A 27,399-nucleotide genomic window follows, 5' to 3' on the forward strand; every position below is an offset into this window, starting at 1 on the left:
ATTATTATTTGACACTGCTGGTCATCTATGAACATTTGAACATCTTGGCCATGTTCTGTTATAATCTCCACCCAGCACAGCCAGAAGAGGACAGGCCACCCCTCATAGCCTGGTTCCTCTCTAGGTTTCTTCCTAGGTTCTGGCCTTTCTAGGGAGTTTTTCATAGCCACCGTGCTTCTACACCTGCATTGCTTGCTGTTTGGGGTTATAGGCTGGGTTTCTGTACAGCACATTGTGACATCAGCTGATGTAAGAAGGGCTTTATAAATACATTTGTTTGATTGATTGATTGATTGATTGGTGTGCAGGGCCGGATTAAGAAATCATAGGACCCGGGGCTTTGTTTAAAAAAAAATAGAGAACGGGCTCTTGTGGTTGGATAAAAATGTTAAATAAAAACTTGGGCCCAGCCCCTGACTCACACAATTTACCAGTAACATGTATTTATTATTTTTAATTAATCAGTTACACAATCAAGACAGGGCCCCCAGTTACCCACGTGTGTTCCCTGCCTCCTCCCCCCATCTGAAGATTAGCGGAGCGGTAGCAGCAGGCTGTCTACACTCATTGAGAGCGGTTTTCTGAATCCTCCTGTGGTTGGCAGTGTTCATTAAAAAATAAAATATATACAGTTTCCAGTCAAAAGTTTGGACATACCTACTGATTCAAAGGTTTTCCTTGATTTTTACTATGTTCTACTTTGTAGAATAATAGTGAAGACATAAAACTATGAAATAATACATATGGAATCATGTAGTAGCCAAAGTGTTAAACAAATCAAAATATATTTTATATTTGAGATTCTTCAAAGCAGCCACCCTTTGCCTTGATGACAGCTTTGCACACTCTAGGCATTCTCTCAACCAGCTTCACGAGGTAGTCACCTGGAATGTATTTCAATTAACAGTTGTGCCTTGTTAAAAGTAAATTTTCTGAATTTCTTTCCTTCTAAATGCGTTCGAGCTAACCAGTTGTCTTGTGACAAGATAGCTGTATACAGAAGATATCCCTTTTTGGTAAAAGACCAAGTCCATATTATGGCAAGAACAGCTCAAATAAGCAAATAGCAATGACAGTCCATCATTACTTTGTGAAATAAAGGTCAGTCAATCTGGAAAATTTCAAGAGCGTTGAAAGTTTCTTCAAGTGCAGTCGCAAAAAATATCAAGCACTATGATGAAATTGGCTGTCATGAGGACCGCCACAGGAAAGAAAGACCCAAAGTTATCTCTGCTGCAGAGGATAAGTTCATTAGAGTTAACTGCACCTGAGATTGCAGCCCAAATAAATGCTTCACAGAGTTCAAGTAACAGACACATCTCAACATCAACTGTTCAGAGGAGAATGCGTGAATCAGGGCTAAAGGACACCAATAATAAGAAGAGACTTACTTGGGCCAATAAACACCAGCAATTGACATTAGACTGGTGGAATCTGTCCTTTGTGAGATGCAGAGCAGGTGAACGGAGGATCTCCGCATGTGTGGTTCCCACCGTGAAGCATGGAGGAGGTGGGATGGTGTGGGGGTGCTTTGCTGTTGACACTGTCAGTGATTTATTTAGAATTCAAGGCACACTTAACCAGCATGGCTACAACAGCATTCTGCAGTGATATGCCATCCCATCTGGTTTGCGCTTGTGGGACTATAATTTGTTTTTCAACAGGCCAATGACCCAAAACACACCTCCAGGCTGTGTAAAGGCTATTGACCAAGAAGGAGAGTGATGGAGTGCTGCATCAGATGACCTGGGCTCCAAAATCACCCGACCTCAACCCAATTGAGATGGTTTGGGATGAGTTGGACCGCAGAGTGAAGGAAAAGCAGCCAAAAAGTGCTCAGCATATGTGGGAACTCCTTCAAGACTATTGGAAAAACATTATTCATGAAGCTGGTTGAAAGAATGCCAAGAGTTTGCAAAGCTGTCATCAAGGCAAAGGGTAGCTACTGTGAAGAATCTCAAATATATGTTCATTTGTTTAACCCTTTTTTGGTTACTACATGATTCCATACGTGTTATTTCATAATTTTGATGTCTAAACTATTATTCTACAATGTAGAAAATAGTAAATAATAAAGAAAAATCCTTGAATGAGTAGGCGTGTCCAAACTCTTATCTTGTACAGTACATTTCCTTATTTATGTTTTTGCTGCCTCTTGGGCCCCCCACGGGCCTTGGCCCAGGGGCTTTAGCTTCGGTAAACCCCTGCATTAATCCAGCCCTCGGGGTGGGAATACTTCTGAAGGCACTGTACCTGCAAATACCTGCAGTATTTGGCAGCTAGAGAAACAGGTTCACAAGTGCTCAAAGGAAACAATGGACTTTCTAAGAGGATTTTCCATGAAAACACAAGTCAATCCTAGACGTTTGTGCTCAAAGTTTGCTTATACTGTACAGTATTTATGCAACAAGTTACACGACTGTCAGGAAAGGAGTGTGGAGAGCGTAATGAGAATGACAGTAGTGACGAGAGATGAAGGGAAGGAGATAGTGGGAAAGAGAGGGAGAAGAGGAGGACCAGCACTTCTTTGTTAGCCTCAACAGAACGATCCCCAATTACTGCACAAAGGGGGCTCATTCAAGCCCCATGGTCTTGAACACTGGGGCTTTGCATTTGTAATGAGTGCTCCAGTGAATGCTAAGAATACCCCGAGAGAAGGAGATGGCCATTCAACTGGGTTGCACCTACACACTGGGGCCTCTGCTCTGCTCCAGCACAACCATACTGGCTCATTTACCACATAGGGCCAGATTTACTAGATGCTTTTTGTCACTGCAAGGTTTGCACGTTGGCTAGTTGAAGCTTTTAAATCAATCTGAATCTTTTTTAACTTGGTTTTACGTTTCCACGTTTCTTTTACTCCTCATATACTTCTGTAGTTGGGAATTTTGTGTGGCCTCGAAAACATTTCCAAGTGCCCCATACTGTAGAGTTGTCCTTTTGTTTTCAGGAGATCCAGGTCTAGAAACATCTGGTCATAACATTTAAAAACCCTACTAAGGGATGTATGATTGGATGCTATTATTCAACAGCAGATACATTGAGTAAGGCTACAGAGAAGTTATGACCTTAGCTACCTCTGTCATATTCACCTTCCTGCACTTTATTCTCCTCTATCCCTCATCTTTTTGCCCAGAGAACATCCGACTGTTACCAAAAGTCATATTTCGGATGTCACATTTCACAATTGCAAACTCACCTCTTCAACTTTTCTGAGTTGGTGTGTAATACATGGGATAGGTACAGTGAAATATGTTATTTTACAGGGTCAGTCATAGTAGCACGATGCCCTTGGAGCAAATTCGGCGTAAAGTGCCTTGTTCAAGGGCACATGGGTAGACTTTCACCTTGTCAGCTCAGGTATTCGAACCAGCAACTTTCGGTTACTGGCTGAATTTTTTTAGGAAGGATGTGTGTATCGCTTTGGGGTGCTGAGGACACACTAGTGACAGGAAGCCTGGATGTCACCAGGAAATGAGCCATTCTCGCCTGTGCATCCCATTTCTGAAAACAAATTGAATTCTTCTCGCAGTGTCAGGGTTGCAATCGCAGAGTTGTTTTCTCCTGTTAGTCATCCACACAGTGAACAGCTATGTCAGCTCTCACATTGACCTTCCATTGTTTGTACGTTGGTTTTATCCGTCGTTAGGATATGTGTTGTTGTTATGATATGTGTGTAAGTACCTTTCCAAGTCCAACAATTACGTCTCCGCTGAAACATGACTATCCTGCCACGACAATCTTGCTTGTCAGCTCAGTCAGTGTGACGCAATTGGGAGAAATAATCGTTGTCTCATGCTTCACTCGGTTGAATTCCCCATACACGTCAGACTAATTAATAATACATTGTGAAGTCCGAGACAAAAAATGTTGTCTACATGGCTCCAGTGACAAACGTCAACTGTGCTCTTCTTCTACACTAATTCCAATCGTACAATACCACCTCTCCACCGTGTGAGCCTTGGGGGTTGTTGAGGGCATCGGGGGCTATGGAAACAGACCAGTTTCCAAAAAAAGACATTCTTGACAATTCCCCTGACATGTCTGGTTCACAGTCAGCAACAACAACCTGATATAGGGGACTGGTGACTTCCCCACTGTAAGCCGTGGGAGAGGTCTGACTGCAGCCAGTGAATGAAACAAATCACTTCATGCCCAGATTGGAGCATAGGAACACAAGGCAGCCAGTCCGCTGTTTATTTCCTTAAGTGGATTTAACTCTTTATTACTCTATTTGTTGTGGGTGCTGCTGTTTATATGGGTTGCGTTCAGTTTGTGTACTGCGTTATGCTCTCAGTCGAGCTGCAAAATTTGGTTATACTAATACTAATTTTGTTATACTGCACTACACAGGTAGCTGGTGGCACCTTGATGGGGAGGACGGGCTCATTGTAATGGCTGGAACGCAATTAATGGAATGGTATCAAACACATGGTTTCCATATGCTTTAATTCCATTCCATTCACTCCATTCCAGCCATTGTTGTCACAAAGTGCTAATACAGAAACCAAACCTAAAACACCAAACAGCAAGCAATGCAGATGTAGAAGCACGGTGGCTAGGAAAAACTCCCTAGAAAAGCAGGAACCTAGGAAGAAACCTAGAGAAGAACCTGTGCTGGGTGGAGATTATAAGAGTACATGATTATTAAGGCCAGATCATTCTTCAAGATGTTCATAGATGACCAGCAGGTTTGAATAATAATCACAGTGGTTGTGAGGGTGAACATGTCAGGGTTCAATGGCCACAGGCAAAACAGCAGAAACTGGATCAGCAGCACGACCAGGTGGACTGGGGACAGCCAGGAGTCAACAGGTCAAGTAGTCCTGAGGCATGGTCCTAGGGCTCAAGTTGAGAGAGAGAAAGAGAGAAAGAGAGCGAAATTCTTTAAGTACACACAGGACACCAGAAAAGATAGGAGAATTTCACCAGATAGGATAGACTGACCCTAGCCCCCCGGCACATAGACTATTGCAGCATAGATACTGGAGGCTGAGACGGGGGTGGTCGGGGGACACTGTGGCCCTGTCTGACGATACACCTGGACAGGGCCAACCAGGCAGGATATAACCCCAACCACTTTGCCAAAGCACAAACCCCACACCAACAGACCACCAACTTACTACCATGAGACATGTCTGAGTATAGCCCACGAAGATCTCTTCCACCACACAAGCCCAAGGGGGCACAGAACGGGACAGGAAGAACATGTCAGTGGCTCAACTCACTCAAGTCAAGTAGTATTTTTTTTTTAAAGCCTTGCATAATGTGACACACTCCTCCTACGGACAGTATGGAAGAGCACTCAGCCCCAGCAATAGAGTCAGAGGCAGAGAATCCCATTGGAGAGATGGGAGCCAGCCAGGTATACATAGCAAGGGCGGATCATCACTCCAGTGCCTTGCCATTCACCTTCGTATTCCTGAGCCAGACTACACTCAATCATAAGACCTACTGAAGTGATGAGTCTTCAGTAAAGACTTAAAGGTTGAGACCAAGTCTGCGTATCTCCTATGGATAGGCAAACCATTCCATAAAAATTGAGCTCTATAGGAGAAAGCCCTGCCTCCAGCTATTTGCTTAGGAATTCAAGGGACAATAAGGATGCCTGCATCTTGTGACCGTAGCGTACGTGTAGGTATGTACGGCAGGACCAAATCAGAGCGATAGATAGGAGCAAGTCCATGTTATGCTTTGTAGGTTAGCAGTAAAACCTTGAAATCAGCCTTAGCCTTCACAGGATACCAGTGTTGAGAGGCTAGCACTGGAGTTATATGATAATTATAGCAGCAGTATTTAGTACTAACTGAAGTTTATTTTGTGGTTTATCCGGGTAGCCGGAGAGTAGAGCATTGCAGCAGTCTGATCTAGAAGTGACAAAAGCATGGATTAGCTTCTGCATAATTTTTGCACAAAAAAAATCTGATTTTGGCAATGTTACGAAGATGGAAAAAAGCTGTCATTGAAACAGTCTTGATATGTTCGTCAAAAGAGAGATCAGGGTCCAGAGTAACGCCGAGGTCCTTCACAGTTTTATTTAAGACGACTGTACAACCATCAAGATTAATTGTCAGATCAAACAGCAGATCTCTTTGTTTCTTGGGACCTAGAACTAGCATCTCTATTTTGTCCGAGTTTAAAAGTAAAACATTTGCCGCCATCCACTTCCTTATGTCTGAAACACAGACTTCCAGGGTAGGCAATTTCAGAGTTTCACTATGTTTCATCGAAATATACAGCTGTGTGCCGTCAGCATTGCAGTGAAAGTTGACATTGTGTGTCCGAATTACATCACCAAGAGGTAGAATATATAGTGAAAGCAATATAGTGGTTCTACAACAGAACCTTGAGGAACACCGATATTTACAATTGATTTGTCATAGGACACACCATCCACAGAGACTAACTGATATAATTCTGACAGATAAGATTTAAACCAGGCAAGATCTTGTCCGTGTAGACCAATTAGGCTTTCCAATCTCTCCAAAAGAATGTGGTGACCGATGGTGTCAAAGGCGGCACTAAGGTCTAGAACCACGAGGACAGATGCAGGGCCTTGGTCTGAAGCCTTAAAAGGTAATTTACCACCTTCACGAGTGCAGTCTCAGCAGTATGATTGGGTCTAAAACCAGATTGGAGCGTTTCATATATATTATTTGTCTTCTTGAAGGCAGTGAGTTGCTGAGCAACAGAGGGATCACATAGAAATGTATGCAATAATTTAATTGTAAGTGGCTTTGGATAAAAGCATCTACCAAGTGGCATATATTATATTAACATGGTAAAATACAGTAAGATAGGGAACTTATTTCAATTCAATTTTTTAAATTCGCTACATTCAAAAACTTACATATTCCCCACTCTCTTTTAGTTCACACTACCTTACTTTTTCTATACATCTTTCCCCATCCCCCTCTGCCTACCATTATTTTTGGCATACAATACAAGTTGCTTCTTTACTCTGAAAGCCCCCCTCTATGCTGGGTTAAAGTTCATTTAACCAAGGAGCTGAGGACTGGGAAATAGTTAGTTTGTGTGTGGGAGGAGGACACTCACCACAGTACCGTCCAACCGTATTGCCCCTTACTGCAGGGACAATTTGCTACTGGCTGACTGGACTCAAACAAAATGGAAGAGAAAAGGGACCAGGGGACAAAGAGAGACGCCAGTGGAAGCTGGCACTCCTCCCCATGGCAAGCTTAATCACCTCACAGAGGAGCACAGAATGCCATTACATAATCAGCCACTAAAACAACAACCACTGCCATTAATTGGGCTGCAATTTAAAGTTTGGGGAGGAGTGTCCCAGAGATTAAGCTTGGCTGTTTTCCACTTAAAGGGTTAATCAGAGAGACATACATGTGCAATAGTAGGTGAATTACAGAGAGCTGATAGTTTGATAAGCCTAGATACCCAATATTATAGTGAGAAAGGGAGAAGTGTCACACTTCAAAAGTTTATCATATCATCTACCCATTTTGTAATCAAAAACTTTTCAGGTACAATTATATGGGGAGACAAAGGAATACATCTAATATACCCTAATATACTTCATAAGGAAACGATCAATAGATCTAATGTACTTCATAAGGAAAATATCAATAGATCTAATGTACTTCATAAGGAAAATATCAATAGATCTAATATACTTCATAAAGAAAATATCAATAGAGCTAATGTACTTCTTAAAGGAAATATCAATAGATCAAATATACTTCATTAGGAAAATATCAATAGATCTAATATACTTCATAAGGAAAAGATCAATAGATCTAATGTACTTCATAAGGAAATTATCAATACATCTAATGTACTTCATAAGGAAAATATCAATACATCTAATGTACTTCATTAGGAAAAGATAAATAGGAATGTCAGAGGATGTGAGCTGAGACGCATCAAAAGACCTACTCTTAATAGAAAAATAAAACCTTGACCCAGACATTTGGGCCATAAACTTTAGCTTCAATTAAACCATCAGCTTCATTTGTTAAAATACTGTACATAAACAGGGCATTCAATGTTGAGTGTCCAAGGAGCAGAACTCCAACCCCCCCCCCCCATTTTCCCACACCGCATGTGTGAAGTAAATTCTCATTAAGAACCTAATTGTTTTCAGATGCTGGCCTGGCTGAGTTTCCCTGGAAACGTCTGGGAGTAGGCTGGCGTGGCAGGCAGTGTTGGAATGGGCAGAGGGAGAAAGAGAGAGATCCGGGCATGGTGCAAATCCCATTTCCAGGGTTCAGTGAGCCCATTTTGCCACGCACAATGTCCACCGACGGGCTCTTTTTGGCCCTTTACAAATGGCAAGGAAGAATCACTGGCAAGCCCTTGGATAAGTCATTTTCTTTCATTTATATTATAAAATATATTTAATTAATCAACTTTAGGGTTAGGGTTATACTCTTTGAAATAAAACCAATTATTCTGGTGCCATACTGGAAACAAAGTAACAACAAAATGGAATAAAATAAAACATGTTTGAATTAACTTTATTTCCATGTAGAAGGACCCATGAGCACCAACATGTGAAGTTCATATAAGCATGTCAAAGTGGGTGTCAAATGACATGGATTTCTTGTCAAACAGATGGAAAATGAATCTTAAAAATCATCTACTAGAAAACGTCTTAAAAGATATTAGAAATACATCAAACACAATAATGTTGAAGACCCTCGCCAACTAATATCAACATTTATATTTAGTTTAAATCAATAAAAGTTCTGCTTTCTGTATGTTTAAGAAACACTTCTGTTACCAAAAATTTTAAGATATTTTCTCATTTCTCTCCCTCATGAGGGGGATAACAAAAGTTCACAGAAGTAACAAGTAAAGGTAGACCTATCAACACCATACCTACTGTGAAGCATGGGGGTGGAAACATCATGCTTTGGGGCTGTTTTTCTGCAAAGGGACCAGGACGACTGATCCGTGTAAAGGAAAAATGAATGGGGCCATGTATCGTGAGATTTTGAGTGAAAACTTCCTTCCATCAGCAAAGGCATTGAAGATGAAATGTGTCTGGGTCTTTCAGCATGACAATGATCCCAAACACACCGCCCGTGCAACGAAGGAATGGCTTCGTAAGAAGCATTTCAAGGTCCTGGAGTGGCCTAGCCAGTCTCCAGATCTCAACCCCATAGAAAATCTTTGGAGGGAGTTGAAAGTCCGTGTTGCCCAGCAACAGCCCCAAAACATCACTGCTCTAGATGAGATCTGCATGGAGGAATGGGCCAAAATACCAGCAACAGTGTGTGAAAACCTTGTGAAGACTTACAGAAAACGTTTGACCTCTGTTATTGCCAATAAAGGGTATATAACAAAGTATTGAGATAAACTTTTGTTATTAACCAAATACTTATTTAATTTGAAAATAAATTCATTAAAAATTCTACAATGTGATTTTCTGGATTTTTTATCCTAATTTTGTCTGTCATAGTTGAAGTGTACCTATGATGAAAATTACAGGCCTCTCTCATCTTTTTAAGTGGGAGAACTTGCACAATTGGTGGCTGACTAAATACATTTTTGCCCCACTTTATATATTTTTTCACCTATATTTAACCAGGTAGACCAGTTGAGAACAAGTTCTCATTTACAACTGCGACCTGGCCAAGATAGGGCAAAGCAGTGTGACACAAACAACACAGAGTTACACATGGGATAATCAAACGTACAGTCAATAACGCAATAGAAAAGTCTATATACAGTGTGTGCAAATGTAGTAAGAGTTAGGGAGGTAAGGCAATAAATAGGCCATAGTGGCGAAATAATTACGATTTAGCAATTAAACACTGGAGTGATAGATGTGCAGAAGATGAATGTGCAAGTAGAGATACTGGGGTGCAAAGGAGCAAAAACAATATGGGGATGAGGCAGTTGAGTGGGCTATTTACAGATGGGCTATGTACAGGTGCATCGATCGGTAAGCTGCTCTGACAGCTGATGCTTAAAGTTAGTGAGGGAGATATAAGTCTCCAGCTTCAGTGATTTTTGGCAGCAGAGAACTGAAAGGAAAGGCGGCCAAAGGAGGAGTTGGATTTGGGGGTGACCAGTGAAATATACCTGCTGGAGCGTGTGCTATGGGTGGTGCTGCTATGGTGACCAGTGAGCTGAGATAAGGCAGGGTTTTACCTAGCAAAGACTTATAGATGACCTGGAGCCAGTGGGTTTGGCAAAGAATATGAAGCGAGGGCCAGCCAACGAGAGCATACAGGTCGCAGTGGTGGGTAGTATATGGGGCTTTGGTGACAAAACGGATGGCACTGTGATAGACTACATCATATTTGCTGAGTAGAGTGTTGGAGGCTATTTTGTAAATGACATCGCCGAAGTCAAGGATCGGTAGGATAGTCAGTTTTACGAGGGTATGTTTGGCAGCATGAGTGAAGGATGCTTTGTTGCGAAATAGGAAGCCGGATCTAGATTCAATTTGGGATTAGAGATGCTTAATGTGAGTCTGGAAGGAGAGTTTACAGTCTAACCAGACACCTAGGTATTTGTAGTTGCCCGTAAATTCTAAGTCAGAACCATCCAGAGTAGTGATGCTAGACGGGCGGACGAGTGTGGGCAGCGATCGGTTGAAGAGTATGCATTTAGTTTTGCTTGCATTTAAGAGCAGTTGGAGGCCACGGAAGGAGTGTTGTATGGCATTGAAGCTCGTCCAAAGAAGGGCCAGATGTATACAGAATGGTGTTGTCATGACGTTGGCCTGGGGGTAGGTTTATGACAGTCATAAATACCTCTCCCCCCTTTTTTCTCTCTCTACCTTACTGATGTGACATTTGATAAACCTTTGGTTAACATAGAGACTCTGGGAACATCAGAAGGTGGGGGGAAATGAACTATATTCTGGTAATCCGACCAATTGAACATATGCGGTCGTACTTAATGAATATGATGTCAGTTCGATTGTCATCTGAGACATTCTCATCAATGATAGGATGACATAAACTCTACAGTGGAAAGTCTACACATTGTAGTAATCGGATTCACATGGAATTGTTGTTCAATTTAAATGTTTGAATATAAAATGATTGGTGAAGAGATTAAATGTAATTTTCGCTTCCAAATGAGAGATTTGGGTTTTCATAAGATTAGGGCTTTGCTCAATCAGTGGCCCGCCCCTGTGAAGAGACATGGGTTATAAAACTTTTCAAACACACCCTTCTCACTCCACTATATAAAGCCTTGAAGAAAATGTAACCTCCTGTTCCGAGGATGTGAGGATGACGGTCCGATGTCAAAATGGTTCAGATAATAACTACAGAACGAAGCCAACCTCAGCGTGAGCTTTGGTTGTGAATGGTATGAACTTTGAACTCTTATTAAATACAGAAGGGATACCTCCTAGCCGTTGAGTTAGCAACAGCAGCTGCAAATGTGGGCTAGGAAAGAACAGACAGAGTATCCCGTCTACCACACAATGACGTTACTACAACGTATTCAATTTACCAGCAGAGACATTCTTCAAAGGACACGGCTTTTCATCTACCACCAACCTACCGAAGCGCAGCTCAGAGTAAATATGTATTGCATTTTCCTTTTCCAAATGGGCGGTAATTTGGAATGCATAAGATACTATATTTACAATAGAGACATCGCTTCTCCCTTCGTTCCTCAGTCTTCCCGCTCTTTCACTCAAACCCTTTTCTTTGGGTAGCCAGCTGTCATATCTGTTCCGCCCGCTAGGGACGTTTTCCTTTATGACGAAATGTGTAATGAATGTATAATTAATTCTGTGTATATGTAATTCTGTGTGATTAGTTAGGTATTTAGTAAATAAATAATTAAACCCAATTTTGTATTGCTGATTCAACTTGTTAGCCAGGGTTCGTGAAGATAACCAAGAATGTACAACTTTCAGATGAGACTGAAATAAGGTGACGATTAATATTGACTGCTATTGATGTAAAATATGACTAGGTCTTTAAGAGTTTATTTGGAAGATAACTGCTCTATAAATATTATTTTGTGGTGCCCCGACTTTCTAGTTAATTACATTTACATGATTAGCTCAATCAGGTAATATTAATTACAGAGAAAGGATTTTATAGAATAGCATGTCATATCACTTAATCCGGCATAGCCAAAGAATCACCAGGAGCAAGAGCGACATCATTGATGTATACAGAGAAAAGAGTCAGCCCAAGAATTGAACCCTGTGAAACCCCCATAGAGACTGCCATAGGTCCGGACAACAGGCCCACCGATTTGACACTCTGAACTCTATCTGAGAAGTAGTTGGTGAAGCAGTCGAGGCAGTAATTTCAGAAACCAAGGCTGTTGAGTCTGCCGATAAGAATGTGGTGATTTACAGATTTGAAAGCCTTGGCCAGGTCAATGAATACGGCTGCATTGTATTGTCTTTTATCGATTGTGGCTATGATATCGTTCAGGACGTTGAGCATGGCTGAGGTTCACCCATGACCAGCTCGGAAACCATATTGCATAGCGGAGAAGGTACAGTGGGATTCGAAATGGTCTGTGATCTGTTGGGTTAACTTGGCTTTCGAAGACTTTAGAAAGGCAGAGTAGTATAGATATGGGTCTGTAACAGTTTGGGTCTAGAGTGTCATCCCCTTTGAAGAGGGGGATGACCGTGGCAGCTTTCCAATCTTTAGGGACCTCAGACAATATGAAAGAGAGGTTGAACAGGCTAGTAATAGGGGTTGCAACAATTGTGGCGGATAATTTTTAGAAAGAGAGGATCCAGATTGTCTAGCCCAGCTGATATGTAGGGGTCCAGATTTTGCAGCTCTTTCATAACATCAGCTATCTGGATTTGGGTGAAGGAGAAATGGGGAGGCTTGGGAAAGTAGCTGTGGGGGGGTGCAGAGCTGTTGACCGGGTTAGGGATAGCCAGGTGGAAAGCATGGCCAGCCGTAGAAAAATGCTTATTGAAATTCTCGATTATCGTAGATTTATCGGTGGTGACAGTGTTTCCTAGCCTCAGTGCAGTGGGCAGCTGGGAGGAGGTGCTCTTATTCTCCATGGACTTTACAGTGTCCCAGATCTTTTTGGAGTTTGTGCTACAGGATGCAAATTTCTGTTTGAAAAAGCTAGCCTTTGCTTTCCTAACTGCCTGTGTATATTGGTTCCTAACTTCCCTGAAAGTTGCATATCACGGGGGCTACTCGATGCTAATGCAGTACGCCACAGGATGTTTTTGTGCTGGTCAAGGGCAGTCAGGTCTGGAGTGAACCAAGGGCTATATCTGTTCTTAGTTTTTTTTTTTTTTTAATGGGGCATGCTTATTTCAGTGGTGAGGAAAGCACTTTAAATAATAACCAGGCATCCTCTACTGACGGAATGAGGTCAATATCCTTCCAGGATACCTGAGCCAGGTCGATTAGAAAGGCCTGCTCGCTGAAGTGTTTTAGGGAGAGTTTGACAGTGATGAGGGGTGGTTGTTTGACCGCGGACCCATTACGGACGCAGGCAATGAGGCAATGATCGCTGAGATCCTATTTGAAGAGAGCAGAGTTGTATTTAAAGGGCAGGTTGGTCAGGATGATATCTATGAGGGTGCCCATGTTTACAGATTTAGGGTTGTTGCTGGTAGGTTCCTTGATAGTTTGTGTGAGATTGAGGGCATCTAGCTTAGATTGTAGGACGGCCGGGGTGTTAAGCATATCCCAGTTTAGGTCACCTAACAGTACAAACTCTGAAGATAAATGGGGGGAAATTAATTCACATATGGTGTCTAGGGCACAGCTGGGGGCTGAGGGGGGTCTATAACAAGCGGCAACAGTGAGAGACTTATTACTAGAAAGGCAGATTTTTTCAAGTAGAAGCTCTTACTATTTGGGCACAGACCTGGATAGCATGGAAGAACTCTACAGGCTATCTCTGCAGTAGATTGCAACTCCACCCCCTTTGGCAGTTTTATCTTGGCGGAAAATGTTGTAGTTGGGGATGGAAAATTCAGAATTTTTGGTGGCCTTCCTAAGCCAGGATTCAGACACGGCTAGGACATCAGGGTTGGCAGAGTGTTCTAAAGCAGTGAATAAAACAAACTTAGGGAGGAGGCTTCAGATGTTAACATGCATGAAACCAAGGCTTTTACGGTTACAGAAGTCAACAAATGATAGCGCCTGGGGTATAGGAGGGGATCTAGGGGCTACAGGGCCTGGGTTAACCTCTACATCACCAGAGGAACCGAGGAGAAGTAGGATAAGGGTACGGCTAAAGGCTATAAGAACTGGTCGTCTAGTGCGTTGGGGACAGAGAATGAAAGGAGCAGATTTCTGGGCGTGGTTGAATAGATTCAAGGCATAATGTACAGACAAGGGTAAGGTAGGATGTGAGTACAGTGGAGGTAAACCTAGGCGTTGAATGACGATGAGAGAGGTTTCGTCTCTAGAGGGACAAGTTAAGCCAGGTGAGGTCTCTGCATGTGTGTGGGGTGGGACGAAAGAGCTATCTAAGGCATTTTGAGCGGGACTGAAGGCTCTACGGTGAAATAAAACAGTAAAAACTAGCCAAGACAGCAGTAGACAAGGCATATTGACATTAGAGAGAGGCATAAAGCAATCACAGGTGTTGATCGGGAGAGCTAAGACAACAACGGGTAAATGGCGATGTTATTGAAACAGTCCAGGGGGAATCAGCTGTGGAGCCGAGTGATCATAGGGTCAAAAGAGCAGCAGTAGGTGAGTCAGAGTGCTGTTCGGTAGTCACTACTACACTAGAGCGAGCAGGTGACACAGTGTTCAGAAAAGCTAGCGGGACGGGGCTAGTAACTGGTTCTTCAGGGACATATGTTACCAAATTGGTAACAGAATTTCCAAGAAACGGTAACAGAATTTCTGCAATTAAATTGGCTACAATGGGAATTCCCAGTAGTCACAAACCACAGTTGGGTCACCTGCTACTGTCCTTCCTCCCTTCCACTGACATAATGTTATGTTCAGCTCATAACTATTTTCTTTCTCTTTCTGTCATCTGGTGGTCAAAGCAAGAGTGTGAAAAGTCTGGACAACCCCTCCCTCTCTCTCTCTTTTCTCTCTCTCTCCAATTAATGACACCTCTCCCCACTCTTTCCATTTACCAAAACAAGCATCCTCACCCACTGAGCAACGACCGACACCGGAAGTCCATGGACGTTGAAAAGAAGTAGACATTTTGTCAGTCCGCCCTGGCCTTGAATTGAATGCCCACAGACGCTGTTTTTCGGTCCGTTTCGGACAAGCCTTGTTTCATTGTCCACAGACGTCTGGACCGGCATTCACCTGGCCCAAACATAGACGTTCATGATTGGTTCAGATTTGGTCCGGTCCGAAGTTCAGTTCAGTACAGAACAGTACAGAGAAGTAGAGTATGGTTCAGTACGCAGTAGAGCACACTAGACTCGAGTACACGAATGTACTGTAGTGAACTCTATTGCACTGTACTGAGCTCTACTGTGCTGGACTTTGATGTGTAAACCTGTGAAACATGAACATCTATGATTGGTTCAGATTTAGTCCAGTCTTGGTTGTGGAGCTCAATAAATAATAGCCAGTGTGTAGAAAAATACCCAAAATACCTTTATGTATCCATTTAGGGTACATCACCATGAAAGGAATGACATTCATATGCATAATTATGCAATTCCGTTACCAGAACTATGTTACCAGTGTAAATCCTCTTCACTTACTGTAGTTGAATAACCATAAGAGATTTCTTTCTAACTCAAGGCTTCATGTCATAGCTGACACACACATTTTTTTCTGCAGACATCTTTGAATCTTAATCTCTTAGTTAGGAGCAGATATTTAACAAAGTTCTTGGAAAATGTGGTCACATAAAAAAACTGGAGGAAGATTTTACCGACATTGCAAACTTTGTATTTGCACAGTTCTTCCAGTAAATGTGTTTTTGTGTCAAATTTTCGGTGAATTTTTTTCAAAAGTAGTGCATAAATCAATGTTTTTTGTTTGGCATACATTTTAAATCCGCTATTGTGGAATTGCCCTTTATTTAAAGAGAATAAAATATTGACAACCATGTTTCAATTAGTAACTTATCAAACCTCATGAAGAAACAGATCATTTGATACGCTATTCAAATAATAACCTTTTGCCAAGTGGTTCAGTGGTGGAGAGTGGACAAGATGGTTAATATGTCTTAGACTTATGTGTTCCAATTCTTTCAACTCTCACTTCAATTGGTGTTGAAGACCACCTTGGTCTTGAAAGATGTACATTTGGATACGTGTCCTCAGCAAAACAATGCCTGCTGATAATTTCCTTTAGGCGGGTGCTCATTTAATTTCCAACACAGAACTCTTCCCCAGACAATTCTGCTAATACTTTCTATTTGTTTTTGCACACCATGGCAGGCTATCAGCTCTAGACAATCTTTCCAGTCCGTTGTACAGTATGTCTGCCCTCTGTTGCACTTCCTCTTTTACCCACAGCTCCCTCGACAGGTAGGATTAGAGCCATTAGCAATCTCATATCAGATTTCATATCTGTCTTGAAATTATTATAAAAGTAGCCTTAATTACCTCTAGCTCCTCTTGGTATCAGTGATATCACACTCTGATCTTGTGAGAGAGAACTTCTGTTTATTGAAATTTTCATCACTTTCATGGATTATGTGTTAGCTGAAACTCTGACAAATGAGTACAAGACTCCAGGTTTAATAGGTGAGAGGAAAAGGCATGTCTTATTTTGTTTTGTTTTCTGTAGGTGATGGTGGGAGGGAAGAGGAGGAAACACACACACACACACACACACACACACACATACACACACACACACACACACACACACATACACACACACACACACACACACACACACACACACACACACACACACACACACACACACACACACATACACACACACACACACACACACACACACACACACACACACATACACACACACACACACATACACACACACACACACACACACACATACACACACACACACACACACACACATACACACACACACACACACACACACACACACACACACACACACACACACACACACACATACACACACACACACACACACACACACACACACACACACACACACACACACACACACACACACACATACACACACACACACACACACACACACACACACACACACACACACACACACTGCTTCCCCATCTCAGCACAATGGCAGTGCCTCCCTCACACTGTCCATTCGAAGCAGTTCTTTGAAAGAGCTGTAGAGACAAGCAGAGGCCCACAAAGCCCCTCACTGTTGGCCTCTACCCTCAAACCCTAACTATAAATCAAAGTTCCCATTGCCCAAGTTCTCCATTTGGTGACAAAATGCTGCATATTTCTGAACATTATATTGATATAATGAAACCTGGTCAGATAATGTTGAATACATTATTGAAGGGAAGGAAGTTGTTTAACAGATGTCTACTCCACATTATCTTGGCAACTTTGTGAACAATGTACACTGATGAGGTAATAAACTGCACTCAAAACCAGGCCTTCACATTAATGCATTTTGGTGCTAAAACACCCACATTCCTTCCCATTAACATGCAAGTGCTTGGGTATTGCCCAAACCAGCTCCATGAAAAGTGTTGCTCCCTGTGGATTGTTTTAAAATACATGTAACGAATCAGCTAGAATCAAAACTCTAAACGCATTCCATTCAGATTAGAGAAACTGTGGGGTCGAGTTCCGGGGCAATGCCTGTAACCTTGACAACAGTATCCATTCAATAAACAGGACAATCAGCGCAAAACACAACCCCATGATCTCCTCTGCCTAAATAAATACTGATAGGGAGTCTAGTAAATGCGTAGAAAGAGTGACATTAGACAGTGAAAATGTGTGTTGGTGAACTGTGATGGCATGCCCTCTGCATTGTGAGTATGATCTTCATGCTTAATTTTTTTAAATGTGTCTTTATTTAACCTTTATTTAACTAGACAAGTCAGGTAAGAACAAATTCTTATTTTACAATGAGGCCTACCCCGGCCAAACCCTCCCCTAACCCGGACGACGCTGGGACAATTGTGCGCCGCCCTACGGGACTCCCGATCACGGACGTTGTGATAAAGCCAGGGTCTGTAGTGACGCCTCTAGCACTTAGAGGCAGTGCATTAGAACGCTGCGCCACTCGGGAACATGCACTTAACTATGCAATCACATTATGATTTTATATATTTTTTCACTTTTACTTTGTAAAAACGTTAAAGTCACAAGGAAATTGAAAAAAAGTCCAACTTTATAAATAATCCGAAAGTAGCCTACCTGATGCTCCACCCACGAATGCACTCCCACTGTTCTAATACCGGGCTGGAACGGACCCACATTGCAGGAAGACATGCAACTGTGTCGTAAAATCATGAGTATTTTGCGTCAAGACGTATGTGAAATCGTATAGTGTTTACACGTGCGTTTAGTGACAAGTGGATTCAAGTTCCAAACTGTAGTAGCGGCGTATATTCACGAGGGAATCTGATAATAAATGCAAGCGTATTCTAGGTACCAGTTTAGATATGTTATGTCATAACTAACGGAACATTTTAAAACGGCCGCGGTCTGTTTTCTGCTAGGTTTAGCAATTAGCTAGCCTTAGCCAGCTATTAAGACAGTTGTGATGACGTGTGGTGTTAGCCACCAATATAGCTAACTCATAAAAAGTGTGGTATTTCTACGTTGCAATGCTGTACTTTATTGGGCTTGGGTTGGGAGATGCAAAGGACATCACCGTAAAGGGGTTAGAAATTGTAAAGCAATGCAGTCGTGTCTACTTGGAAGCCTACACGTCCATATTGACAGTTGGGAAAGATGCATTGGTAGGTTGAATATTATGTAGCACTATGGCATGCATATGGTGAAATTGTGCATGTCTGTGCTACAACAATCCCTCCCATTTCGAAGTCGGCACTGATGCAGTCCAGAGCATGTGATAAAACTGCATCAGGGTACAATACCTCTTGAAGTGCGTGTTGTCTTTGCTTCTAGTTAAAGATATTATAGACTTTTCCATGACATTAAAGTTGCATTAGTTGAAATGACCAATGAGTGGCTGGAAATCGTATAGACTGTGTGGCGTTGACACTTCCTACTCATGGTGTTTTCTTAAAATTGAGTAAAAGTCACATGTTCTCAAGTTTATAGACAGTGCACGTTCATTAAACAGAGCTCAAGCTGGCAGGATGGAGATCAAGGTTTTATCGTTGCCACCAGATAAAGTCCATCCACCGTTTTTAAAGCAAGTTCAAAAGGCAGTATGTGCCGTGAATAAGTGTGATCTATGACCTTAGGAGGAGTACTATGGACGGGAGCTGATACTGGCCGACAGAGACATGGTGGAACAGGAGGCTGATGAGATCCTGAAAGGGGCTGACGTCAGTGATGTGGCATTTCTTGTGGTGGGAGATCCATTTGGGTAATTGATTAATGTACTTGTTTTTCATGCTTGAAAAGTAATTCATTACGTATGACTATTACTGGCAGGCTAGTTTTAAAAGATGTTGCCGTGAACAATAGAAGTGCAGGCCCTTGCTAACCACTGCTCCAATAGGATTGAAGGACTTCTGGGAGGTCGTAAGGCGCATAGGAATGCGATACAAATCGGTAACACTTCACACAAAGTTTTGTTCATGACGCGTCATAACAATGTCATAAGCGGCATCGTAAAGTGTCCTAACACATGACACGTGACCTTTATTTTATGAATGCTTATGACAGCTGGAATGAGCTATATATTTATTTGCATTATGACAGGTGTGTGTGATTGATCAGACACGCTAAGGAGAGATCTCCATCTGTTAAGTTCATGATTACCTCCACTGACGCACACACGTCATATCACTTCCCCTGTTTGCACTGCTCTAATGTATGTACAGTGTGATAATGAGTGAGGTGTTATATCACACATACTGTACACGCACCTTAGTAAGTATGTCATGAAAATGAAAGTCCCAACCCATTTTGAGGGAGTGTATACAACAACAATTACAAACAGGATTGATGGATGATAACGTCATTAACAAACCGGTTGATAAAATGTCATTACAAACAGGTTGAAATAATGTCATTACAGACAGGTTGATAAAACGTCATTACAGACAGGTTGAAATAACGTCATTACAGACAGGTTGATAAAACGTCATTACAGACAGGTTGATAAAACGTCATTACAGACAGGTTGATAAAACGTCATTACAGACAGGTTGATAAAACGTCATTACAGACAGGTTGATAAAACGTCATTACAGACAGGTTGATAAAACGTCATTACAGACCGGTTGATAAAACGTCATTACAGACCGGTTGAAATAACGTCATCACAGACAGGATTGAAAATAACGTCATCACAAACAGGTTGAAATAACGTCATTACAGACAGGTTGATAAAACGTCATTACAAACAGGTTGAAATAACGTCATTACAAACAGGTTGAAATAACGTCATTACAAACAGGTTGAAATAACGTCATTACAAACAGGTTGAAAATAACGTCATTACAGACAGGTTGATAAAACGTCATTACAAACAGGTTGAAATAACGTCATTACAAACAGGTTGAAATAACGTCATTACAAACAGGTTGAAATAACGTCATTACAAACAGGTTGAAAATAACGTCATTACAGACAGGTTGATAAAACGTCATTACAAACAGGTTGAAATAACGTCATTACAGACAGGTTGAAATAACGTCATTACAGACAGGTTGATATCTGGTTGAAATGACAGCGTTGCATTCAGTTTTTCTCTGAGGGAGGCACACAAGTAGGAATGAGTAAATCAGTAAGACATAGCCCTATCTGATTAGGGAGTACCATTGTAAACAACGCTCATCAATACCACTCACTCACTCCTTAATTTCGCTATTTGAGTTGTAAACAAATGGATAGGCTACATTTTTTTTGACATTTACAAAACATGGTTTCATTAAATCAATAACTAAAGAGAACCCTGAACCTTCAGTGGAGAATGTTGCTTTGGTGATCACACTGTTTTTCTTCTTTGCCATTTGAAAGCCTGCTGGAAGTTGATGCTTGTCATCATTTGAACAACATCCCTTGCCGCAAAAATATTGAAAGTCTCATGACCTTGGTATGCTTCAGTCCGCAATGACTATCATCTGCAGTTTCCATTTGCTTCCCATACAAATGGAAACTGAACTAATTGCTACAAAAATACTATCTCACAAAATCGTTTGGTATGACATCGATGCTCAACGGAGCACCACATGATTAAGAAAAGTGTTTTTGCAGCTATATGCTCTCTGAGCCGGTGGGGAAACGTTCTGCGGAGGGAGTAGTTGGACCAAACTGCTATGTGAACACTGCAACGTCTCTGGAAAGAGCCACTCATTCATTGTACTGCACTCCCATTTGCTAGCGCTACTAATAGTGCTTAACGGGCATGGGGGTGGCAGGTAGCCTAGTGGTTAGAGCGTTGGACTAGTAACCGAAAAGGTTCTAAGATCAAATCCCCAAGCTGACAAGGTAAAAATCTGTCATTCTGCCCCTGAACAAGGCAGTTAACCCACTGTTCCTAGGCCATCATTGAAAATAAAAACTTGTTTTTAACTGACTTGCCTAGTTAAATCAAAGATTTATTTTTTTAAATGGTGAAGAATGTTTTGGCTCTGCTCTTTTTCCATCCAAAACCACTGACCAGGAGGAGGGGAGGTTCAGTCAAATTCTCCACTCTACATCACGGTCACGATTTGCTCCAAGAAATGTTGGGATTTAATAAAGTTAATGACATCTAAAACCAAGGATTCGGTTTGGGGCCAAGTGTGGCCTTTGAAATAAATAAATCAGGCAGTCGAATAATGACCATAACCATCCTTACTGTAGCAAATTGCCAGTTGGTTTGGAATGGAAATGGAGCAGCAATGTGACATTTTTGGTCAAAGCTTGGACTTTGTTGTCAGGTTTCTAAAGGCAGCATCATGCCATGTTCTTAACACTTGATGTATCTTTTCCTTATAGCGCCACCACCCACAGTGACTTGGTCCTGAGAGCAGTGAATGCTGGGATACAATACAGGGTCATCCATAACGCCTCTATCATGAACGCAGTTGGATGCTGCGGCCTCCAGGTACGTCCACTTGAAGTCCTATTGGAAACCGAAACACACAGATTAGCAGAAACGTTGTCTACTTTGCTATATATATATACAAAAAAAAGAGCTTATAACATCTGGTCTTCAATGCCCCATCATCTTAACCATTCTGTAGCAACGTCCTATGAAGGCAATCAAAGAGCATAATTGCCATTGGGAAAGAAAATCCATGTGGAGTCTATGGACTGAAATGGCAGAGCAGCACCAATGTCTTTTAATACACAGCTCAGCCCAGGACATCCATAATGTGGCCTTGCATTGACCTGTCAGGGGGAGCATTGTGAGCATGGGGGCATCCAGCTGTCCCACCCTGCCTCTGATGTGGTGGTGGTGGGGGGGATTAGTGTTGCTAACGTCAGTGTTAGCGCATCAGGGTTGTCATTAGTGGGTAGTGACGCTCCTTTGGGCGTGCATCAGACGCACTAGTTGGAAGTGATCTGGCAACTCAAAGCCACTGCCAGTGAGCAATGACAGGAGAGAAGGAGGCTTTGCTATTCTAATGAAGGACGTGCCCATCACAGGGATCAAGGTTGTGTGTGCTCCCTGCCTGTCAACCTAGTGTGCTTCACCATATCCCTCTGGGGAGGGGTGTTCTATACTATATGTGCCTGTATAATTTACCTTTCAATTGGTTGTGCATTTTAATTGTCTTCCCTGTTACCCTACCAATTTCTTTTTAAATAAAATGACCAACTTGAGTTCAGATGACTGGGAATATGTGGGTGGAGAATTAGCATGTTTTGCCAAACATCAGCATATCAATTTGACATTGGTTTCAAATGAGATTAAAAAATAGATGGCTAAAATGAGGTATTACAATCACTCTCTAACTCAGAATTTTAAATGGTAAGAAATGTTTTAGAAAATACATTCAGACCAGCCGTATCAAGTGTTTTGTCTAGCTCAAGTCAACAGTGTATTGGTCTTGCACTGCAGTGCTCTTGTTAGTGTATTGGGGGAAGGGGGGAGTTAGGTAGGGTCCCAATACATGTTTTGGGTCGCCGTGCTGTATCAAGCATGCCGCGGCTCAGAGTGCCATGTGATTTTTCACACACTGAATAACAGGAAGCACCTTGGGACACTTAGTGCAATCCAGTCTGCTGCAGCAATCACGGCCTGCTCACGAGACATAATTTTGCTCAACACACACACACACACAAATATCAATCGATAAGCTCACAGGAGCTGTCAGCAAGTGAACCAGAACCACAAACTCTTTATTTGAGAAACTGACCATTCACACCCAATGCTGCTGTCCTAAGATACTTTCAATGAACCCTGAGTAGAAGACAAGTCTAACTCTGAGTAGAAGACAAGTCTTAAATCACATTATGTACATTACCTTTGGACAGCTGTACAACTTTGGAGAGACGGTGTCCATTGTGTTCTGGACAGATACGTGGAGACCGGAAAGCTTCTACGATAAAATCAAGAAGAACAGGGACCTGGGGATGCACACACTATGTTTGCTTGGTGAGTCCTACAGTTTCATCTCTTTTAGTAACCAACCATCCAGTGACGCGGTGTCCATATTAGGAGTCAAGTGACTGTCCTAATATGGACCGTGAAAAAAATACAAAGTGGAAAATCTGTACAGAATAGTAGGGCTGAGACGATACCCGTATTGCAATATTTTTTTCCCCATGGCAAAAATTAAAACACAAAGCTGTAAAAACTATTTGGTCATTTAAAAACCAGCTGTTTGTAAAATAGTGTGCTGTAGCTTGGAAAATACATAAATGTGACTCTGGATGACAACATAATGATGTTTGTTCCCAACATTAGGGCCGTTTTCATCAAGAAGTTAAATCCGCTTTGTTTCTTTTGCCACTATACTAACGAGTGTCGCGATACTGGTATCATCCCTACAGAATAGCATACATACAGTATGGCCGTAACCATTATGGACCGCTCACGCTACGTAGTATCATTGGGTCTGGTCATACCCGAGCACATGGTGAGGAAACATGGGAGGTCACATCCGTGCACACGTGTGTCTGAGTGATTCTCCAGGCAGTCCCTCAGAGCTCATATTCTTCCAGACCTACTTCCAGTCAAGGTGCTGGTCTGCCTTCCAGGTGGAGGAAAGGAGCGAGGATATAGTGTGTGTGTGTGTGTGTGCGCCAGCCAGCCAGTCAGTCAGTTCTACACACTTTCATCTCCGGGAGGCTGGGACCAAACAAAGCCCTCATTATGACTGTTTCTACTCCAAGACCTTTTCCCTCCTGCGTGTGTCATCCCCTGGGTGCGTCATCCCCTGGGTGCATATTAAACAGTCCTCAATCACAGTCACAGTAGTAGACTGGGGAGTAGGTTTCGGTAATGGGAAGGCGGCTGTGACTGCAGAGGCAGATGGCCCGAACGCTCATAATTTATGTTTATTTGAGCAAGAGATTTTTTGTTTGGATGCAGAGGGTTGCCCCCCCCCCCCCCACCCCTCACATGGGAGAGCCCTATAATTTGAGGTAATGGATGCTGGTTGAAGCGGAGACGGTTTTGGGTCACACCCTTATTGTCTCTGTGGGCCAAGTTCCCTATGTGTCCCCAGGTGCGGCCCCAGCTGCAGAAGGGTGTGTGCGCTTGTGAGCTCACCGATATGAACCCCACCGATATGAACCCCCATTATTCAATAGTGGATCGGAAAGCCTGGCATTAGCCAAGGCACCTCCACACCCGTGAAGCAAAGGGCACGATTCTAAAAGGATGAAGAACGAGTGCAGACAACAAAAGCAGACGCACGCACAACTCTGATTGGGTCATCTATCATGACTTCCCCAGACAACATGCACGCCATACATCTACATGAGGGAAACCTCATCACTGTAATGAAACTAGCAGGACCATTGTTCCTGTTTGATTAATACTGATTTATAATAATAATAAAAAAATAATAATAATAATGTTTGGGTAAGATTTTGATGGTCTTTGTGTAAGGATTATTGACTGTTCATATTATTCAACAAAATTATGTATGATTATTATTCTAGCGGAGCGTAAAATTTTCCTGAAAATGGAATGGCTTAAAGGTGACCATGGAAGACTTAAAGGGACATTTAGTTCCTCAAGCTGGCCTTGGGTAATTTGTCAAGATGTGTTATTCATGGCCAGTTTGAAGGGAAAAGGAATTGTCCACATCTGTGAAATGGTTCATTACCTCCACAGCCCTCCTTTTTTTGTCCGCAGATATCAAAGTCAAAGAGCAGTCCATGGAGAACCTCATGAGGTAAGTCTCTCCTTTCCCCCTCCTGCGCTGGACTGTCTGGGAGGGGGCCGTCTGATTTATATCTGGTCAGTGGCGTTTCTATCCAGCAGGACTCTGAAACGGAGCAGAGTTGAGGTTTATTGCAGACGTTCACTTAACATACATTTATACTGGCAGCTGGAGACGGGCCAGGCCAGTGAGTCCCAAAAAAAATAATACAGTGGTTTGTTTGACTTGGACACACAATCTGTTGTCAGTGTCGTCTCATTGGGCCAGGAAATACATTTAGTATTTTAATCTCCTGCATGTGTTTTCAGAAAAGATGACATACAACCAGTCCCAAACACGTTGCGTTTGTCTCACACTTGAGAATCAACAGACATGTCTGTTTTGGACACCAATTCATCTCATTCCACACTAATGCGTTACTGTATCATGTATTGGTTTGCAGGAAGGTTGTCAACTCCTCGTTCACTTTGCGGTGTCCTGCAATTATTTTCCCAACAGGAGCCTGCATGGAAGTAGTTTTATATGTGAATCTATAAAAGCTGAAATGGACTTCAGTAATCTGCCATGTAAGGGTTATGTACAGGGGGAAAGTATGGTTTTCATTTAAGACAGAAAAGAGTCTTAATTTCTCCAAGGTTTACTGGTGCATATATATTATTACTAGGAAATGGAATAAACACATGCCCTATGATTTTGGTCAATATTAAAATGTTTGCGCAGTGAGAGATTCATGCCCATACAGTATTAGCCGAAGGAAAAAATACCCCGTCTTTTCCCCCGCAGCCAAGGAATTTAGACACATTTGTGAAGGTTTTCTTTCCAGTAACATAGTTATCAAATAGATCTCTGGCTTGCTTTGTAAGCATTTTATGACTGTAGGAGATTTACACGAGACTCCGTTATTTTAGTTCTGATCTAGCACCAGAACAGCCACAGTGAAACATTGCCAGAATAAAACCTGCTTGATTTCAAAGTGCTGAAAGAGCTGAGAATAGCCCCATCTGAGCTACTCAGCACAGTACTGAATGCTTAGCATAATGGCATGTCCTTTTCTCCTTCCTTTTGAATGGCTCTACTGGTAACAAAGGGGCATGCATTGTCTACACCTGGTTATTAGATTCAGCTTTTATATTCTGAAGAAGTCACCTCCACAGCACTTATAGGTCTGGGCAGTATGAACCCATTGGCATTGCATTACTCCATAAGTAACGTCCTCGTTTATTTTTCTTGTAAAGGGGCCGTAAGATTTATGAACCGCCCAGGTTTATGACCGTGAGCCAGGCGGCTGAGCAGCTCCTGGAGATTGTACAAAACAGGAGGGAGCGGGGAGATGACCTGGGTGAGTTGCTATCATGTTGAATTGAATGATGTGACAATGTGAAAGAAAAAACACTAATTGCCTCGCTCTCCATCTAGCCATCAGCGAGGAGACCATATGTGTGGGTCTGGCCAGGGTGGGAGCAGAGGACCAGGTCATCCGCGCGGGGACACTCCGCCAACTGGCGTCATGTGACCTGGGCAGCCCGCTGCATTCCATGATCGTGACGGGTCACCTGCACCCGCTGGAGGTAGACATGTTGCGTTTGTCAGCTGCCACCCCCGACGCACTGCAGGACCTCCGAATGACCGACAGCTCAACGTACACCTCCTAATGCACACATACTGCCTCAAGAATGACTCTCAGGATCTCCAAACGACCTAGCACACAAAGTTCCACACACGAACACAGGACCATGTGTCATATAGGCCTGCTAACTTCTGTTGACTTGACACGCCTAGCCGCTGACCGATACCAACACACCAGTAGAGTTATGTATTTAAACGTTCCATCCCAGGTAATCCAGTATTTCCCACCAGAACTGTCATTCTAAAGCATGAAAATTCAAGCCATACATTAAAGACATTGTATTTAACTTTCAGCAAATAGGTTTGCATCATTTGAAATGTTTTTTTCTGACATGCACTGAACTATAGGACCTTATGTAGACAGGTGTGCCTTAATCATGTAGAAACAGGATGCACCGGAGCTCAATTGAGGGTCTGAACATGTAAATAAGGGATAGTTTTTTCTTTGTCATTAATGGGGTAGTGTAGATTAAGAACAAGGCTGTA

General features: G+C 42.3%; 1 protein-coding gene across 3 annotated transcripts; it reads left to right on the forward strand.

Moving 5' to 3' along the window:
- The first annotated feature begins 17,673 nt into the window (after positions 1-17,673).
- On the forward strand, positions 17,674-27,211 carry dph5 (diphthamide biosynthesis 5). 3 transcript variants are annotated; one of them, XM_090235327.1, is made up of 7 exons: positions 17,674-17,847; positions 19,255-19,379; positions 21,944-22,052; positions 23,429-23,549; positions 25,260-25,299; positions 26,523-26,626; positions 26,704-27,211. In XM_090235327.1, exons 2-7 carry the CDS (start codon positions 19,297-19,299, stop codon positions 26,937-26,939), a joined length of 693 nt encoding a protein of 230 aa, XP_090091453.1. In that variant the 5' UTR covers positions 17,674-17,847; positions 19,255-19,296; the 3' UTR covers positions 26,940-27,211. The 3 variants fall into 3 exon arrangements, with proteins under 3 accessions (XP_090091453.1, XP_090091454.1, XP_021459118.3); XM_021603443.3 differs by lacking the exon at positions 17,674-17,847 and adding an exon at positions 18,054-18,783; XM_090235328.1 differs by lacking the exon at positions 19,255-19,379 and having other exon boundaries at positions 17,685-17,847.
- The last annotated feature ends 188 nt before the right edge of the window (positions 27,212-27,399 follow it).

The sequence above is a fragment of the Oncorhynchus mykiss genome, chromosome 5 (assembly GCF_057628025.1).
Source record: "Oncorhynchus mykiss isolate SJ-2025 chromosome 5, ASM5762802v1, whole genome shotgun sequence".
NCBI classification, from domain to species: Eukaryota; Metazoa; Chordata; class Actinopteri; order Salmoniformes; family Salmonidae; genus Oncorhynchus; species Oncorhynchus mykiss.